Source organism: Chamaea fasciata, unplaced genomic scaffold (genome assembly GCF_029207755.1).
Source record: "Chamaea fasciata isolate MVZ Bird 193981 ecotype frontalis unplaced genomic scaffold, bChaFas1.0.hap1 SCAF_5, whole genome shotgun sequence".
NCBI classification, from domain to species: Eukaryota; Metazoa; Chordata; class Aves; order Passeriformes; family Sylviidae; genus Chamaea; species Chamaea fasciata.
Genome location: NW_027094090.1, coordinates 203,019 through 222,420, shown reverse-complemented (window position 1 = coordinate 222,420; position 19,402 = coordinate 203,019). Strand labels below are relative to the sequence as shown.

Here is a 19,402-nt window from a genome sequence, read left to right as displayed (position 1 = left end):
GGGAACCAACCTGAAATTAAATCAGATTGTTTAATCTCCTGAGTAGACATGACAATTGACTTCTGTTGCTAAAAGTACTTTTATAAAGAGGAAGGGGATGCTTTATTTTTTTCTTTCTTTCTTCTTTTTTGGGTCTTTGCCCACTGTATTTGCCCACTGAAGCACCTTGGCCCCACCCATGGAGTCCATGGCATGGGCAGGGTGGGCAGCAGCAGCCCCGGCAGTAAATGCCCAGCACACTCCACCTCCATCAGCCCTTGGCTGAAGTTCTGAACTGTAAATGCTTCCTCGTGCCTCCTCCATCTCTTGGACATGGTGATCACAGCTCCATGTGACATGGAGCAAACCCCTTGTGTCAGGGTGAAAATTGAAATAGGATGATGGAAAAAAGGTTGGGAGTTCCAGGCCAGGAGATCCCTGATGGTTTAAAATTTCCTGTGGCTCAACAAACCCTGCGTGATGAGCTGCTCTTTGTTGGAACCTGTACTTTTGTAACTGGAATCTCTGCTTTGTGAGAGATGGTTATTACAGAGCAGGAAACAGGATAAAGAAAAAAATATTTTTTTTAACTGGTGCAGGGTGATGCCATATCCCCAGCCCAGGGCTGGGGAAGAGCAAGCTTAGGGGCTGTGGCATCTAGGGAATGCTGTGACCTGTCCAGGGCCAGGGAAATATTTACTCACCATAAATACATCCAGGAGGGGGAGAGACACACACCTGGAATAGTCATCAGGGCTAGGGGCTGGGCAGGCAAAGAACTCCAGGAGGCGTGGGTGGATGCCCCCTGCTCCTGGGTTTTTCCGTGTGCTTCTTGTGCACTCAGGTACCCAGCACTGGATGGCAGATCTTTGGACTCCACAACCCCAGTGTCTGTGAAATCTGAACTTGGGAAACTTTCAACCACGACGCGGATGGGATCGGAGCCACACCACTAGTGACCCCCTTGCCTCATGTGGGGCTGCGCTCTGGTCCCCTGGCTCAAAGCCCTCCCCTCATCCTCAGTGCTTACTTCTGCCCAAAGCCTGACCCCGTTTGCCCCGTGGCAGGTATGAACCAGACACAGGTGACAGAGTTTGGGCTCCTGGGCTTTTCCCACGGCCAGCCCTTCCTCTTTGCTCTTTTCCTGGCCGTTTACCTGGCCACGCTGCTGGGGAACTCCGCAATATTCTGCCTCGTGTCCCTGGATCCCCACCTCCACAGCCCCATGTACTTCTTCCTTAGCCACCTGTCCTGCCTAGACCTTTGTTACTCCTCGGTGACGGTGCCCAAGATCCTGGCAAACGCCCTGCGCCCACAGGCCACCATCTCCTACGGCGGGTGCCTGGCTCAGATGTTCTTCCTGATGTGGTGTGCGGGGTCCGAGTGTGCCCTGCTGGCCCTCATGGCCTACGACCGCTACGCTGCCGTGTGCCAGCCCCTGCGCTACGCCCAGACCCTGAGCCCCAGCACCTGCGCCCTGGCTGCTGCCGGCTGCTGGCTCTGGGGGCTGCTGGACTCAGCTGTGCACACCCTCCTGGCGGCCCGGCTCTCCTTCTGCGGGGCCGCCCGGCTCCAGCACATCTTCTGCGACGTGCCTCCGCTGCTGGCGGTCACCTGCAGCGACACCCGCCCCAACGAGCTGGCCCTCCACGTCTCTAGCATCTTTGTGGGACTCAGCCCCTTCCTGCTTGTCGTCATCTCCTACCTTCGCATCCTGGCCACCGTCCTCGGGATGCCGCTGGCCACCAGCCGGCGCAAGGCCTTCTCCACCTGCTCTGCACACCTGCTCGTGGTCACGCTGTACTTCGTGACAGCCAACCTGAACTACAACCGGCCCAGCTCGGGCTACTCGCCGGCAGCCGACATCCTGGTCTCCGTGTTGTACTGCGTCGTCACCCCCATGCTCAACCCCCTCATCTACAGCCTTCGCAACCAGGAGGTTTGGGGGGCCCTGCGGAGGGTTGCGCGGGTGGGCTGCACATCAGGCTCCCCAGGCAACCATGCCTGAGCAGTGCCAGGGCTGCCACGGGCTGCCAGCGCAGCGCGGGCACTGCAGTGTCCCTCCATGGGACATTTGTGACAGCAGAGCAAGCCCGGGGCTCCAAGCACACGGCACACTGGCCTCACTTGTCTCACCCTCAGCACATCACTGATAGCAAAAGGGGAAAATAAAGTCAGGAACAAGGCTACAGGTCCAGGGTTCTGTCTTTATTTTCCAGCTGCCATATGCTGAGCTTGGCACAGGACCTGCTGCAGCTGTGCTACTGCCAGGGAGCCCTGCAAAAGGCAAATTCATGTGGTGCCAGATGTGTGCTGGCCCTGAGTGCGGCCACGAGCTCTGTCTCAGGCTGACCAAGGTGTCGAGTCAGGTCCTCTGCAGAACAAGGGCAGCACCTTAGACTGCAAAACCTGGCCTGGACAAGAGGGGCTGTCCCATCATCCACCGTTCCCACATGCCTTGGCTTTAAATCTGATATCTGCTGAGTTTCCCCAGGCTGCCAGGGAGGCTCTGCAGCACTTTGTACACGAGCACAACAGCTTGCACGGGCCACCCACAGCCTCAGTGATGCAGTCAGACGCGGAGGTCTCAGCACCGAGAGCTGGTGGCACTGAACTCACCAGAAATGCTTTGCTTCATGGCCAGAAAAACTTCCCTGTGCAGCTGTTGTGAGTGGTGTGGCTCTGGGTGATGGTGGCTGAGGACTGGCTGGGGGAGTGGGGCTGCCTCAGCCTCCTCTTCCAGCTGGGGTCCAAGCTCAAATGATTCTCTGGGTGTGGGGGCAGTGGCCAAACCTGCAGGTGTGCACATGAGGCGGAGCAGTGCCCAGCACTGTGGCAGAACCAGGAGCAGGGGCTCACTGGGGCAAGGCAGATGACACAGGCAGGTCACACCTGCAGTCACACAACCTTCGTCAGCTGGACCCAAACATGCTCATCTGTAGCTCAGTTACCAAAAAATACCCAACACTAATCTGCTTCCAAAGAAACCCACTGGAGAGTCAGAACTGGGGCTAGGAGGCACGCAGCCTTGCTGGGAGCAGTTTGCCATTTCTTAGTGCACAACACATGCTGATCTTACTCTTCAGGGAAAGAAATGTTTCTGTAATCACCTGCTGGGTTGGGCTGTTGATCCTATCCAAACAGGCTGTGAGCCCCTCAGCCCTCCTTGCTATTTGCCCCTCTGGATTCTAAAAAGTCCTTGAAACACCCTCAGTCCAGTGCCACTGCCACATCAGAGTGTGACCAATGAACCCCTTTCTGAAGAGCCCCTGGAAAGGGACAGCAGGAAATGCAGCAGAAACTGCTCAAGGAAAAAGACTGGGGAAGTTACCTCAGAGAAACAAAAATCCCAAAGAACTCCAAACAGAAACCCCAAAGCCAGCCAACCAGAAACCCAGACAAGAAACCTCTGGAAGACTTTCATTAAAATTGATAATTTTTAACCTGAATCCAAGTGCATCTTTCCTGCGACAGACAGACACAGCCTTTGGGTTTTCCCAGGATCAAACACTGAGCAGGAATGCCACACTCCTGCCCAGGGAGTACAGGCTTGGTCAACTGCTGGGTGGTCCAGACCTCACCTGCCAACCACACTGAGCTCTAAAGCTTTAATGTCACGGTGGGACCCCCTGCACACACTCCTGGCAGTGGCAGTGACTGGGCTCTGCTCCCACAGCTCCTCAGGTGCTGTTCTACTCAGCTGTCCCTGGTTTATTGCTGCTGTGATGGTACCTGCATCCCACAGATGAACAATTTCGAGCTGAGCATCCACCTAAGAGGCACCGGCTTGAGGGAGGGCTTTGCTTTGCATTTCTGAAAACGGTTTTAAACATTAGCAATAAAATGTTTTCTTCTTGCCCTGCTTCCCACCTGCCCAGCCTTTTCCCCACATCTGTGATGAAGAGTCAGGGGGCCTTTTCAGGAGCCTCCAGCAGACACAGGGGACATGAGCTGTCACAGAATCACCGGGACACAGTCTGAGCCAGGCCAGAGCAGAAGCTGTGAGGGAGGGCACAGCCCCCGGGACAGACACAACTGCACCCAAAAGGGACACACAGACCATGTTCATGTTTCTCTGGTCCATGCTGCAAACATGGCTCATCCTAAAAATGGAAAGCCTTCCTTGGAATAAACACAAATTTGGCTTTCCCAGTGCTCTTTTCCCTGACCCCTGACTAGGATGCGATCCAGGGCCACAGCAACTGACAAAGGTCCCACAGCTCACATCCCTTCTGCCTTGCCTGGACTAGATTTGGCGTCTCTGCTCCAGGAATTGGCCCACTGGGAACAGGACACACTCCTGCAGGCTTGCTGGCTGACAGGTGGGGCAGCCTAGATAGAAGAGACTTTGTATTGCACTCATATGCCCTTAAACCATCCCACCTTTCCCACCTGGAAGTGGATGGGAATCAAAATCCTCATGGGCATAGGACAAAACATTCTCTCTGGCACTGCCAGTTTGCTCCTTGATATTTCTCTGGATTGGATACACCAAGCTGAGCCAAATGAAGCTGATAACATGGGAAAGGCAGAAGCAGAGACAGGCTGCTGTGATTTGAGATTTGACACTGGCCAAACGCCAGCCACCCACAAAAGTGTGAAGTCTTTCCTGCCAACCCTTATGTCAAGTCATGAACCCTTCATTAAAATTTTCTCTCCTCTGCCCAGCTGTGGCAGGGGAGGGTGAGTGAGTGACTTTTGTGGGTGCCTGGCGTTTGGCCAGTGTCAAACCACAACAGAGGCAAAAGTTTGGAAGGAAGTAGCTTGCACTGTGCACATTTCATTGCAGAAGCTTCACATAATTTGCTGGGAAGAGGCCAAATCTGCCATGGCACTGTCCCCGCCACCAGCCTTCATCCACCATCTCAATGTGCGTGATTGTGTCCTCAGGATCAAAAGAAATCTCATCATCTCCATCTGCAAAAATTGTCAAGAAAAGACAGTCACAATGCGAAGAGAACCCCAGAGAGAGCTGGGTCACATCCTTCCCCTCACCTTCCCCCAGGCAGAAGACAGAACCTCCAAGAGTTTACCTCACCCAACCCCCATCCAACAGCATAGACAAAGCAGAGAAAGAGCAAAACCCCACAGATGAAACACAAAGCTTCTTTGTTCCTATCCTGCTTTGAGCCAGGACAAGACTAATTTTTTGCAGTAGCTGGGAGGGGCCATGACCAGGATACAGAGGTTATTCTGTACCACCCCATGTCATTGCCAGGGGTGGGGGAAAGGGACTCTCGATTCCAAGGAAGATGGGGTTTCTTCTGGCTGAGAAAATGTAGTGGAGGGAGACGTCCAATGCTGTCTATTGGTGGGTGTTTTTCTGTGCGAATAATTAATTTTTTTATACCTTTTCTTATTAATGTTGTTGTTACTGTTTGCTTTCTTATTGCTGTTTCCAGTAAATTATTCTTATCTCAGCCTGTGAACTTTGCCTTTTTGTGCCTCCAGTTGGAGAGGAGAAGTGATGCATGTTTTTTTACTGGGAGTACTAAACTGGAGAATACTATTCCTACACCATGACAGTTCCCAAGCCAGGTCTCATTCTGCTTTCCAGGTGGAAGAAATTTAAACCACCAGGTCACAGTATTTTCCCCACTGCTGATGCGGTGAAGCCCCATGTCCCCACTGCACTGCCCTGCCGGGGCACAGCGCCTTCCCCTAAGCCCTGAGGGCAGACCCACCTCCTTGGTAATCGTAGAGGGCCACTGCACAGATCCCGAGGCTCTGCCCCTCGTAAGCACTGTCCGTGTTCCCTGCAGAACACAGGACAGACAGATGAGACAGAGGCTGATGCAGACGCACAGTCCTGGTCAGCGCCACCCTCCAGCCCAGCTCTGGGGAAGCACATCCAAACCCTGTCAGCAAGGAGAGCTGCACCACAGCCCAAAGCAAGGTGTGAGCTCCCTCCCCTTCTTCAAGGAGACAGTTGGGTCCTGATCTTTCATTCTCCTCTCCTAAGAAAAAGGCTGGGAATAACTCCAACCTCTTCACTTGCCATCTCCAGTACCAGCAAAGCTGCAATGGAAGCACTGACAGCAGCCCATGCAGTTTGCTCTTGTGCTTGAATAAAGGCTACCTGCACTCCTCACACCAGGAGACCCCACCCGAGCAGGCCTCAGGAACACCTGCCATGTGGGGAATGGGCTGAACCGGAGGCACCCACAGGGCACAGGGCAGCCGCTTGCCAGGAAACTGCAGCAAGAGCTTTGCTCCACATCCAGCTTCTCCTGGGCCTGTGGCTGCCTCCTGCCCAGACCCCAGTCCAGCAGATTCCTGCTGTCCATCCAGCACCCATGCAGCTCATCTCACCTTAGAGCTGGGCAGGGGAGTGGGACACAACCAAGTCTCCATCATCGGAGGCTGCTATCCTGACCACAGTAGACTTCAGGATAAAAATTCCCTCTGGAGTTCGTCCCATACACCCAGTGAGGTTAGTGGACAGGTACAAGCTCCCCAAGACATGGGCTCTTCCATCAGTACTCACCCCGGTGGGGCTGGCTCTGTCTGGGCTCCTGAGGAAGGATCACCTCATAGTCTTCACCTCCATCTCCTCCCAAGCCATAGGTGGCATCCATCTTTCCCAGCGGGGCTGGCAGCTCCTCATACTCAGCACCTCCACTGGTAATGTCACAGTAGTCAGAGGGCTCTGGCAGCTCCTCATAGTCTCCACCAACATCCAAACTTACACTGCAGGTGGGCTGGCCCTGGCTGGGGACCTTGCACAGCTCTGCATCCAGATCTGCTGGCCTTGGTGGCAGAGTGGGTGGTACTTCTTCATCCTCCCTTTCGGCCTCCTGCCATGTGGTGGGAAAGTGACAGGAAAGTCACCTGGAAAGCATCCACCACAGGCAGCTCCTCCCTGACTCCCAGCACCTGACACAAGGCAGCCCCTCTCCTGCTGCCAGGGCACAACTGGAGCATCGTCCCCTGCACACCAGGGGAACAGTTGAGCTACTCGGGCCGTGCTGAACCACAGCTGGGATTGCTCTGGAGACCCCCAGGACTGAACCCTGTTCATACTCCACTACAGCCCACGGTCGTGCCATTGCACTGACCCACTCCCAAAGCTTGGCCCACGGGGTCAGGTGCTGTGCAGCCATGTCCCATCCCCATCCCAATGCTCCCCGTTATCCTTCCAAAGCCTCTCACACCCCATGGCTGTGCTCCACAGCCTCCTGCAGGGCTGCACATAAAGCACAGCCCCTCCCAGGTGCAATCCCCTCTGCCTGCTCCCCTCCCCAGCTCTCCCAGTTTGCCTTGGCACCTGCTCTCCTGGTGACACGGGCTGGTCCTCAGCAGTGCTCCTGGGCAGCCGTGCTGGCATGGCTGGAGGGGCTGCCCCGGTGTGCTCCTTCTCTCTCAGAGGGATTTCCTGCTGGGGAAAAGCCGTCAGACCCTTCAGTCCCTTTGAACAATGGCTGTTCACATTCCCAGCAGAGCAACTCAGAACATTTCTCTCCATCTACAAACCTGCTCTGGGCCTGGGCACTCACAGGCTGGTGAAAACAGTGGGGCAGCCCCGAAGAGGAGCATTTTGAGGGGGGGACAGCTTCACTGTTATCACCCCTGTGTCCTCTGAGTGTAGGAACAGCACCAGGTGGGAAGGCAGGTAAACACATGGGCTGGGTGCCATCTCCAGTTTGCTGGGATGCATCCCACACACAGACTGCTGCGATGGCAGTGCTGGGGAGCGGTTACCACACCGTTCGCCAGGCAGCAGAGGCAAAGGAAGCTGAGGTCAGAGCACAGGCACCGCGGTTGGGTGCAGATATGTCCTTATATGTGTGTTTGGTGTGCTGAAAAGGAAAGTCCAGTGACAGCTGTGAAGCTCAGTGGCCATTCTTGGCAGCTGCAGGGAAGCAGTTTGGACAGATGGTTACCCTCAAGAGGCCAGATAGGAGGACACGGAGCTGCAAGGCTCTGAGGAAAAGTCTGTGTCACGAGTCTTGGAGGACACAGCAAGACAGCCCTGGCTCACCTGCTGCCGAGCCAGCCGGTGCTCCTGGGGCTGCCTGACGCGCTCCTCCTCTGCCTTCCTCCTGCTCTCCTCCTCTGCCGACCTGGCCATGTGCTCAAAGCGTGACCGCAGGCTGCTGGTGCCACCGGCAGCTCCTGTGAGGGGACAGCTGATTGACACAGCCCTACGTCTTCCCTCCACCACCCCAAGCATCCACGAGAAACCCAGACGTCTGCCTTTTCCTTACAGTTCAGCCACCTCCTCCTGCTCTCAGCACAGGTTATGCCCCCATCCCATCCCACCACAGCACACACCTGCCAGCCTGCTGCCACAGAGGGCCGGTGCGGCCCGCAGCTTCCTAAGCCCAGAGCTGGAACTCAGGTCTCACCTGCCTCCAGGGGTCTTGTTTTCTCATAGGAGGAGGTAGGAGCTGCCATCTCATCAAAGCCAGCAGCACTCTGCGAGAGGAAGGAAAGAATTTTTCAGCTTGTTGGGCAATGCCAGTGCTGGTTTGGGTACTGGTGATGGCAAGCTTTGTTCTCAGGAGTGTTTGTCCTCACCTGCACACCTGCCCTGGCCCAGGGGAGGCTGTTTGTTGGTTGCAGCCCCTGCTTCTGACACCTCCCTGTCCTGGGAACGTGCCTGTTGCCCCCAGCCAAGGGCACAGGTGTCCCTGCCCAAGAGGTGGCACTGAGAGCTGGAAAGGCGCTGTGGAGCCCAGCGGGGGAGGCTGAGCCGTGGCACAGGACAGCAGGGCTGGGGCCACTCCCTGTACCGTGGCAAGGAGCTGGGAGGATGCCTGGGAGGATGCCTGGCCATCTGCCTCTTCCCCAGGCCCAGGGACACTGTGCATCCATCCCTGCACTCCCCGTGGCATGAGGCCTGAGGGCACTTCCCTGCTGGATGCACAGCTGCCTCACCTGCCCTGTGTGTGCAGGGGCACAGGTGGAAACCAGCACCTGTGTGTGAACACCTGCGGCATCCCTGGCTTCAGGAGGTATGGAGAGAGGCTGGACTGGGAATAGTATTGGTGGGGAGGGTGAGGGAAAACCAAAGCGAGATAGAGAAGGCCGAAGGGTTTATCTGCTGTCATGAGTAAACTACCTCAGGCAAAAAGGAACGAGCAGGTAGGACGCACATTTCAGCTTGGCACTTTACACCAGGTGTCACCATAGGCTGGGGCTGACTGTAGCCATGGAGCCCCGTCAGCAGCTCTGCCCTCCCCGCAGAAAACACACCTGAGCAGGCAAAGCAGCCTGCAGGCTCAGAACCAGGTGTCCACAGGTCACAGCAGAGGTCTGGACATGCTGTGTATGAGACAGCATTCGTATTTTGTGTGAGCCTTAATCTGATACCGAGTGTCCAGAACTTTACCAAAGTGGAGTTCAGGCTGCCTGAGGGTCTGTTATGCTCTGCTCTGGTGCAGTGAACTCAGCATTTCTCCATTCCTGAGGACCAGGCAATCTGAAACTTAGTCACTTGCTCAAATAATCCTTATTTTTACCATGTTAGTTTATGCTTCAGTATTCTCAAAATGCACAAATTCTTCTCCTTCAGCTGGGCAAAAAGCAGTGATTAGGAGGAAGCAATTACAGGCTGCAGCAGTCTCACCTTATCCACTCTATCCTTCTGGACCCCATAACGGCCTCCAAACCCCTTGGCATAGTCTGTACGGGAAAAAAAAAGTTATTTTATAGTATTTTGTATGCACCTCTGACTTCGGTATGCTGTGACCGGTGATATGAGTTTGCATGTGTTATCTCTAGTTAGCTCCACACGTGATGACATACAGAAAAAGCCAAGTGCCCTGGACAGTAGCTTTTAGGACTAATCCCACCCTCCTTTCAGCTGAGGGCACAGGTGTGCAGGGCTGTAGCTGCCAAACCCGAGCCAAGGCACCAGGGTGAGGCCAGTCACCCCACCTGAGAGGAGGGTGGTCCTGCTCAGTGAGGTCAAACATGCTGTACACGAGGCATTTCTGGGATCTGCTCTGCCTCGTTCTTGAGAGCTCCTGACTTCAGTGTGTGACTCGTGTGTGCAAAGAGCAAATCTGGACAGAACCGGGGCAGGGAGGTCACAGTGAGCTTATGGTCAGGAATGCTCCTCACAGAGAAAGCGCGGCACAGTCTGGGAGTCCCGACTGAGGGACTCACATTCCATGTCCCCCACTGGTCCAAGCTCCCACCCACTCTGCCCTTGTGCTTTGGGGTTCACTGTGTCTCAGCTGCCCTGCAGCATGCTGGACACATTCTGTTTTCAGCAGCTGGATCTCTTACTACGAACCACAAGCTCCAGACACAGGTCTCTGTGTGCTCTAAGGAAACTGCTACCTCCTCTGGAAACATTGCCCAACCTTTTTGGGATGCGTGGGGTTGCACTTCTTCCTGATGGTCCCAGCCAAGGGCATTCTTGTCCTGACGATCCCTCTGGACCCCAAACTTCCCACCAAAGCCCACAGAATAGTCTTCAGCCACAGAGATCCGGATCAGGGCATGGAAGAGAACACACAAGGGAGGGAAGGAGACAAGTGGCAGCAGTGTGAGTTCAGGCTGCTCTCACACGTTTTCCATGCCTGGGGCTTAGAGAAAGACATGGAACAAAGCCAAATTTCCTCACCGGTGCTGCAGCAACAGCCCTCCCTCCTCCCTGGGATATGTCACCTGCTATTAGCACCTGCCTGGGCTTCCCCTTCACCCTTCCTTTGGTGACATGCTCCAAGAGATCCCTATGCCCATGGAACTCTTCTGCTCCTCTTACTTCAGCCTGAACTCTTTTCAGCAGCTGCGCACTGTGCAACGGCTTTCCTCACCTGGCCCATTCCCAACAGCTCCCTGTAGCTCTTCCACCACTCTTGCAGCAGGTTGCAAACGCCCTGCACAGTGCCCCATAGTCCCACTGAGCACAGTCCTCAGCTCCAGCCCTGACACTGTCTGCTCCCCACCCTCAGCTGGCTCCCCCAGCTCCCTCACCTCCTCCAGCACCCCCAGCTCACCTGGCTGCCGTGGCTCACCTTTCTGAGAGTCATGCTTCTCCGCCTGGCTCTTGTAGTCAAATCCCACAGCTGCTTTGTCCACCTTATCCCTTTCCACTCCGTAACGGCCACCAAAGCCCTTGGAGTAATCTGGGGTGGTGTATGGAGTCAAATGCTGCCCCCAGCACGGGGCTGGTGAGGAGAGGACGGGGAGCAGCACTGGGAAGGGCCCCCAGGGAGAAGGGGCAGCAGCAGACATTGTGGAAACCACCACAGGAAGTGAAGGGTTGGAGGGGGCAGAGTGGATGGCAAGGAGCCCCGCGGATGAGAGCCCACAGGAACGGGGGCACGAGGCAAATGGGGGTCGGGGGACCAGGAGACACCACGGGCCAGGAGGAAAGGGAGGAAACAGATGTGCCAAGGACAGTGGGAGCTCTGTCATCCGTGAAGGCAAAGCCAAGCAGGGCTTGGGCACTGGCAGCCCATCTCCCATCCTACGGACATCAGTCCCTCACCCACCTCCAGAGCCAGGATTTCAGCCTGTGGTCTGCCAGCCTCGGGAAAGGGCTCTAAGTAAGACGCTGAGCCTTGGGAGTACAGGAATGGCAAAAGGGCTTACACTTGCTGTAGTGGGATCTCAGCTTCCACAAGGACGCACCTGGCCCTGGGGACTGCCACCAAGGCTGAACCCCATTCTCTGCAGACCTGCTCCCACTCTTCTCCCTGGCACTCTGGCCATGGTGTGAGAGCACAGCACAGTTGCCTTGTGCCTCTCCTCTTTCCGTCTCCAAACCAGTGATCCATCAATGACTTCAACCATGTTCAGCTGTCTTTGAAGGACCACCTGGTTATTGCTGGCTGATTCCTGAGACATTTCAGCCTCCATCCGGACTCCTGGCTGTACAGACTCCTCCTTTCAGACACCTGCCTGCTCAGGCTCTAAATCCTGCCCTTCAGGAGTGAAACAGAGACACCTCTCCCCGTTCCCTGATGCCACAGGGATCTCACAGGTCTGCATTTCCCGGGTCTGAGTTGAGGCTTCTCCAACTTCAGCCGTACCAATCCATGGAGGCTGTGATCTAGCGAAATAGGCGTAAGAACATTTTGTATTCCAGAATGGATCTCTGTTTCATAGAAGCTCGGTCATCTGTAAGTCCTAAAAATTCTTAAACTTATCGTGACTGAACTATTATCTACCTATGGGGCTGTTATGAAATGGATCTTCAAGAGAGCTGTTTTCAGTCAACACAGATTTTATGACTGTTACCTTGCTGCTGGAGCTTCCAGTATGGACAGATCTTTATGAAAAGCAATCCAAACATTTTATTTCTGTCATTTCCATTTCCTGAGCAATTTCTGTGGTTTCACACAGCCTGATGAATTCTTAAGTCTACAAGAATATGTTAATGGAGCACAACTGCATGTCATTCATTATTTTAAGATGAACCAAGAATGCCTCAAACCATTTTCCTTCTCTTACAGTTTCCTTTCAAATGAACCTGATTCAGTTATTTCCTTGGTAATGCAGTATTCCTCACATTTACCTGAAACAGCAACAGGCCATGCTCTCTCATCTTCTCTTGGGTACAGAATATTTAAAATACCCCGAGTTTCAATTCTTGCACTGTTTGTTGAATTATCTGCAGAATTCCGCAGAAGTTTGGATGCTTTGAAGGGTTTTGCTTTCATATCTGTTGCTGTGCCTTTTTCTGACAGGGCTGCTTTTCCAGCAATCACTTCTCGAGTGCTACAGTGGTCAAGCTTCCTCCGAAGCAGTTCTGCAGAGGGCTTTGAGAGGAGAGGAGGCACAAGCCATTCATCACAGCGTGGGGGTGTCTCCTCTGCTCAGCCAGGACAGGGCTGCCACCAAAGCAAAGCACAGAGACAAGCAGGATGACCAGCATGAGGATGGTGACAGGACAGCAGCAAACGGAGCCACAAGGGTGATGGACTGGGAACAGGAATCCAAATCAAGAGACAGGAGACTGCCACAGCCAACAGCATGGGACACTGGGAGCAGAAGAGAAGCTGGGAAAAGGGTCAAGGGCCACATGTGCCCGTGGACTTGCCTTTCTGGGACGAGTGCTTCTCCACCTCCCCCTTGTATTCAAAGCCCACTGCTGACTGGAACAAGAAGGGGAGAACTGTCAATCCTGAAGGCCAAGATGGGTCTCAGCCTCCCTCTCCTGGGGCCCGGCTGCTACTGGCTCCCTGCCGAGTGCTGCAGCACGCAGGGGCAAACACCACGGCCCCTGGACAAGCAGTGTTCTGCCTGGATGGGACAGCCCCACCACAGCAATGCACACCAGGTGCCCCCACGGGTGCCCCACCCTGTGTCACTGCCCTGTGTTACTGATATGTTTGTTCATTAAATCCAGGATATGGGTGACAAGTTAAGTGATAAAGGTAGTCTCGCATAATTTGCGGTTGTAAGCAATATTTTCCAGGAAGTCAGCGATTCTGAGTCTTGAAACGCGGCAGGGGAAGAGCAGACCCCAGCAACAGAGACGCACATGCGCAGAGTACTATTCAAGGAAGTCACGCACGCCGGAAACCGGACTGTATAAGAGGAAGAACTAAAACCCTGACTGACGCGGCAGTGGCGGGATAATGGTCCCCCTGTCGCCCAGCGCTGCATTACCTTATTGTTACGCTTGCTGTAATTAATAAAATCCTTGATTGGGACAAGCAACGGTGTCAGACTATTCCGTGCAAAATTTCCTCTATAACACCCTGCACACAGGTAAGCTGTGCTTCAGTGTGACCACGGCACACCCTGCGTGCCGCGAGCTTTGAAAACCGAGCCACCACCTGGTGTGCAGCCGTGCTCTAGGGACAGCACGGGCCACAGGTACCAGTTTCAGCTGCACTGTCCAACGCACCTTGTCTGCTCGGTCCCGCTGCACTCCGAACTTGCCGCCGAAGCCCTGGGCTGCGTCTGTCTGGGAGGAGTGCTTCCCAACATCGGCAACGTATTCGTGTCCTACTGCGCACTGAGAGGAGAGACAGTGTGACATGAGCGTCCACGGTGCACAGGCAGAGGCACCACAGCTGCTTCCACGTGCTGCGGACACGCTCACAGCCACAGGATAACGGGTCCAAGCCGACTGTGCGATGGTGCCCGCGCTCTCCACGTGGCCTTCGCCAGCAGCAGCTCTGCTCTGAGGCCTGGGAGGAGCCTCGAGGGCTGTCATCTCACAAACCATCCCCACTGCCAGCTCATTAAGCAAAGTGCAGGGTGCCGAATGCCAGCTGCTCTCAAGTGCTGGTGGAGTTGCTTCGTGGATAATCACAGGGGAGACAAAGAGAAAGGTGCAGATAGGCACACACAGCCGGGAACTCCAGGCAGAGGTCTGGCACCCATTCCCCATTTCTGTGTCTGATAGCGAGGGCAAGCAAACCTCCAGGCCAGGCCAGGATCCTGCTCTCCCTGCTGGAGGTGCTGTGGCCAGGAACCACAGACCCTCTATGCCAAAATGGAACACCTGTGCTCAGACTGCTGGACCACAGTGGGGGTGTTTTTGTTGAGCAACTTCTTGGCCTTTGTCTAGTTCCACCAGGATGCTGCAAGGGTTCAGCTTCTGCCCCTTCTCCTGAGGAGTGTGTGCAGTTCCTGACTACAACAGCTCTGGCAGGGAGAGCAGGGAATTTTTGAGGACAGTCTTTCTCACCCTGCCGTCCTGGTTCAGTCCCACAGTGACCACACCTGTGGAACTCTACTGCAATCTAATAATCTCACTTCTGAGAAAGAAGCATTCAGAATTGCTGAAAGGTGCAGGAAGAAGTGTGATAATGATTCTCAAAAAACACAGACCAGATCTGATGTCTAGGGCTTTATCTTTGGGAGATCTGAGGTCTGTAATGCAGAATACGAGGATGGAACAATATACATTGGTTCTCCAAGCACAAGTAGGGAGGCACCAGATTTAATTGTTAAGTAAGCTTGAACAGCCACAGGAAGTCCTTCACCGCTAAAGGAGCATTGCAAGGAAGTTGTAGAGACGAGTTATACAAACAAATTCAAACAGATCCTGGAGGCAGATTATGGGCTAGCTGAACATGTGTGAATCTGTGCAGCCATGCAAACTCTCCATTGTCTCCCCTCAGGGTCAGGCCAGAAAACAGGGATGCCACTTCCTTGATGAGAAAAACACTTTTCCACTGAGGCCCAAGGAAGCCTTCCACAGCTGTTACCTTATCCATTCGGTCTTGCTCTGTTCCAAATTTGCCCCCATAGCCATAGGATGCCTTGGGGCCAGTCTCCAGCTCCTTCTTCTTGATGACCTCATGTTCCTCTGATACCTTGCTCCTCAGCTGATGGATGCTGGAGGCAGAGACAGGGCAGGTCAGTGTGGGATTCTGCAGAGCCATGCAGCTCTCTGGAGCATCCCTGTGCCCCTGCACCAGCCAAAGCTCAGCAGGACACACGCAGGACCAGCTGCCCGCGCTGGGCTCCCCTGGGCGCCAGCCACACACGCAGCCACTGTGCCTGCCAGGGCACCCCGGGGACTGGCAAGGGAGCAACGGGCTCAGGGGGACATCCAGCCCCTCTCCTGCAGCTCTGTTCAGGGCTACACGCCGACCTTTCGGGACCCCGCACCTTCCTTTTCCCGGGAGCCGCACTGGACACCCCGCAGGGCTGCGCGGGGCTGGCCCGGGCAGGGAAGGCGCGGGCAGCCTTTGCACCGGGGCAGCCCCACGGGCAGGTGCTCGCCCCGCGATGCCCCGGAGCTGCGGGGCGGGACCCAGCGAGGAGCCAGCCCGGCTGCGCCCCGCTGCCCTCCGCAGGGCGGCTCCCCACCCCGGCGGGCTGGCTCTGTCCCCGCGGGGCCGGTCCCCCACGCCCCCCGGTCCCGGTCCCGGTCCGCCCCGCCGCACTCACTCGATGTGCCCGGCGCGGCCCGAGCCCTCGATGGTTTTGGCTCCCCAGCGCTGCTCCCGCTCGGAGATGTCGTTCTGCGGGACGAACCGCGGCCGTCAGCCCCGGCCCGCACGGGGCTCGGTGCGCTCCTTCGGACCAGACACCCCATCCCCGCCGGGCCGGGCCGGGCCGGGCCGGGGTCTCCGACCCGCTCCGCGGAGCCGAGGTGACACCCGGCACGTGCGGAATTCGCTGCTAGGGACAATATTTGAGAAACCGCAGTGACCTCAGCCCCCCAGCCTGGCTGTCACGGCCTTGTGTTGTGGCTTTGTGGAAGGTCTACATATAACATGTATTCTATAAAGTGAAGCATCGACAAAGTCTTTCCTAGTATAAAATAAAGCTGAAAATATGTATACATAAAATAGAATGAAAAAAAAATAATATGAAGTCTTATTCTGTTCAGGCCCAGTTTGAATGCTTCCACAAATAGAAGAAACTAAGTAAGCAAAAAACCAGACAGTGTAGATTTTATCTAAGACACTAATAGCTTGAAACGATGAGAAAGGAATTTGATTTTCTGCACCAGACGAGAATTTCTTACTGGAAATAATTAGGCAAGACTGAACCTTGAAAACACAGGACTCTTGTCCAACGGGAGAGGCTTATTAGGAAAGTAATAGAGAACCAAACGGAAAATGAAAATCATGACCCTGTATGAATGCAGAGGGTTCCCCTTCCACTCTCTAACCAGCTCACTCAGAGTCAAACTAGATAGAAAACAAGAGTGTAAGAGGCACAGAGCTGTACCTGCACAAGTTGACTGTAAACAGAGTAGGATTTTTCATCTGGAAAAAAAGATAAATGAGGGAAATCCTGGATCCTGTACAGTTACAAAGAGCGTGGGACAGAGAAAATGTGTTTGCTGTGTGTTGTAACAGATGTTGTGGAGAGGACAAGGGAAGATACCAGAGAGCAGGTTTAAGAAACTCTGCATACTCTGCACTCCTCAAGTGCCATTACTTGTGGTCAGACATGGGGCGTGCAATGATGCAGGAAGTTCTGGAGACTAAACCTGGAGATGTGTCAGAGGTGGCTCAGGCAGGTGACCAGGCAGTACCTGCGAGGGGCTGATGGCACTTGGCTGATCCTGCCCTGCCAGGGCTGCTGCAGCCGTGCCGAGCCCTGAGCCCCAGCCCAGCTGAGCAGCAAGTGCCCAGGGCCAGGAGCTCTTCACACCACCAGGATAACTGTTGCCACACAAGACACTCACCACAAAATCGGGGTCCGTGTCCCAGTCGTCCCCCTGAGCCTCCACTTTCACTGACACGTTGTGTCCCACAACTGCTTTCCACATCTGCACAACAAGGACACGGTGTCACCCAGGGTGGCCACGCATGGCCACAGCTGGCTGATACCCAGCCCCAGCAGAACTTGGGCTGGAGGGAGCCCTTACAGGCCACCTGTCCTCACACATCTGTCCCTCATGACAGCACAGGGCACTCCAAAATAGCTGCTCCCGAGCCCCAGCACGTCTTACAGCAAAACACACAGGGAGCTGTAGGTGTAAACCACAGCCTTCGTGCACCCTGTCTCTGCAGTAGGAACACACACCTCATGGCAATGTAAATGAACGCTGGCATCCAGTTACCAGATTCTGCTTTTCCAGCACATGTTCATTTTCTGTGCTGTGGGAGGCTGCTCCCTGTGTTACCCCCCTGCTGGCATGGTTGCACTCACTGCTATGGTGTGCTCCAGCACTGACGCTGTGCTGCTGGAACTGAGGTGGACTCCTCAAGCCTCTTGTCTGTTTTCAACCTTTGAATCCCTGCTCAGCAGCCCAGAAGGGTCAGAGCAAGGCTGGGCAGTGGTGTGACAGAGCTGGTGCTGTGTGGTGTTCACGTCTGTCACGCTGAGAAAATGGGAAATGGGGCTAAAAGCACTGTAGGGCTAAACTGCCTGAGGCTGTGGTGGAACCACTACTGCAGGCCTGGAGGAAGTGATGGGCCCAGGAAGTGGAAGTTAAAAGTAATGCAAAATCTAAACCCCCTGTGTTTCATTTTCAAGGTGACTGTGAAAAAAAAAACCACGATGAAAAAGCCCTCCCCAAAAAACGGAGTTTTACGAAATGAGAGAGGGAAGAGGAGTTGGCTGCCCCTTACACCCCAGAGCAATCACTCTCATCAGAGCCCCATCCCTTCATATCCCACCCCTTTTACTGCCTGCAGTGTTGAGGAACCACAAGTTCTCTGTGTTGCCCAAAGCAGCTTTTTCATGGGGCAGAGAGAAAGATTGAAGAGAATGTGGAGGAAAGACTGAGCTGAGCCCTGTTCTCCATCACCCCGAACTGTGGCCAAATCAACAGGAAGGAAGAGACCTCCTGTGTGCTGGATCTTCAGTTAAGAGCAGCTTTTGCCATGTGCTGCGCTACCCCCTCACTCCCACGGCTGCATGGAAGCCTCAGACAGCCCGGAGCACCTGGGGCAGCTGCCCTCTGTGAAAGCAAAATGTTTATGCTGAGTAATTAAGTAATTCTCTGTTGATGCTAAGTAATTAACTGCCCCACATCAGAAGCTGCTTTAGTGAATAACCTTCCAGTTTAGTACAGTGCACTGCTCAGTTTCAAGCTGTCCTTTCCAAGGAACCAGCACTGTAAGACCAGGGAGCGAAGAGAACAGAAACCAAATGAGCACAGCAGCGATGATTCTTTTGTTAAACAAAGGCCAGGTAGTCAGCTAAGGGAGAAGTTGAAGGGCTTAGGCACACCTGGTTTTAGGCCTTCTCCAGGGGCCTTGGGACCACAGCTGGTCTGTGACATTCCCCACTGACAGCAATCCGGTGCCAAATGGAATAGAGCTAATTGCAATTAGAGGCAGGGGAAGCAGAAAGGCTCATGTGGACAACACAGCCCCATCGAACACCACCTTTATTCTTCTTTTCCCCTCCCTCATTTATTTGCATTTCTCACGCCAAAGATTTTTAAAGTTCGTTGCTCATTTTTGTAAAGCATAAACCAGCAGTAATAACTACCTAGCACAGGGCTGCTCGTGATCGGGGCAGCTGATTTGAGCTCAAATAAGATGGCTCAAGGTTTCAAATGCTGCTGTAAATGGCTCTTGAGCACCCATTCTCCAAAGCCACCTGCCATGCATGGTGGAAACCATGACAAACCACAGGTTGTAATCGTATCACGAGGTTCTGGACTCTGTCTATATGAGAAATATCAGCCAGGGTAGCATTTCAACCCTTTTTTTTGTCCCATTTTCCCCTGGGAAAACATCCGCTATAGCACAAATATAGGGCTGCCACAGCACATTCATGCTGGTAGATTTGGAAGTGTGGTTCTTCAGAGCCTCAAACACAAGAACCACAATGATGACAGAACAGCCTGAGAAGCAAATTCCGAGCACAGCCCACTTAAACATGCCTGCTCAGGAAGGAGTTATCTTTGCCCACCAAACGTTACACTTTTTTTGTAGTAATTTCTCACTTTCCACTCCCAAACCCCACTCAAGTTTTCTTACCTTTAAAGGCTCACCAGTTCCTGCTGACAAACTCGCTGCTTTTTGCTCAGGGCCCTGCTGCCAAAGACCGCTTTGGGCCTGTGTCTGCTCAGAGTTCCTGTTTTAAC

General features: G+C 54.2%; 2 protein-coding genes across 3 annotated transcripts; one reads left to right on the top strand and one right to left on the bottom strand.

Moving 5' to 3' along the window:
* Nucleotides 1-1,045: 1,045 nt before the first annotated feature.
* On the top strand, nt 1,046-1,987 carry LOC136289103 (olfactory receptor 5V1-like). Its single transcript, XM_066182569.1, has one exon. It carries the CDS (start codon nt 1,049-1,051, stop codon nt 1,985-1,987), a length of 939 nt encoding a protein of 312 aa, XP_066038666.1. The 5' UTR covers nt 1,046-1,048.
* A 179-nt stretch (nt 1,988-2,166) lies between these two features.
* Nucleotides 2,167-19,402, bottom strand: LOC136289095 (hematopoietic lineage cell-specific protein-like). 2 transcript variants are annotated; one of them, XM_066182555.1, is made up of 15 exons: nt 19,296-19,402; nt 17,045-17,128; nt 15,793-15,866; nt 15,105-15,234; nt 13,793-13,903; nt 12,980-13,034; nt 10,950-11,060; nt 10,293-10,403; nt 9,551-9,606; nt 8,328-8,397; nt 7,961-8,094; nt 7,247-7,357; nt 6,467-6,776; nt 5,664-5,735; nt 2,167-4,896 (listed from the first exon to the last, which is right to left on the bottom strand). In XM_066182555.1, the coding sequence occupies exons 2-15, from the start codon at nt 17,126-17,128 to the stop codon at nt 4,760-4,762; spliced, it is 1,566 nt and encodes a 521-aa protein (XP_066038652.1). In that variant the 5' UTR covers nt 19,296-19,402; the 3' UTR covers nt 2,167-4,759. The 2 variants fall into 2 exon arrangements, with proteins under 2 accessions (XP_066038652.1, XP_066038653.1); XM_066182556.1 differs by having other exon boundaries at nt 7,247-7,354.

What these genes read in the sequence shown, in the direction of transcription:
- LOC136289103 (XM_066182569.1), top strand. Translation starts at nt 1,049, where the DNA reads ATGAACCAGACACAGGTGACAGAGTTTGGGCTCCTGGGCTTTTCCCAC.
- LOC136289095 (XM_066182555.1), bottom strand. Translation starts at nt 17,128, where the DNA reads ATGTGGAAAGCAGTTGTGGGACACAACGTGTCAGTGAAAGTGGAGGCT. An exon ending in CCGTGTCACCAGGAGAGCAG is followed by an intron (nt 6,777 to 7,246) that starts GTGCCAAGGCAA and finishes ACCACATGGCAG; the next exon opens with GAGGCCGAAAGGGAGGATGA. An exon ending in ACAGAGCCAGCCCCACCGGG is followed by an intron (nt 5,736 to 6,466) that starts GTGAGTACTGAT and finishes TGTGTTCTGCAG; the next exon opens with GGAACACGGACAGTGCTTAC.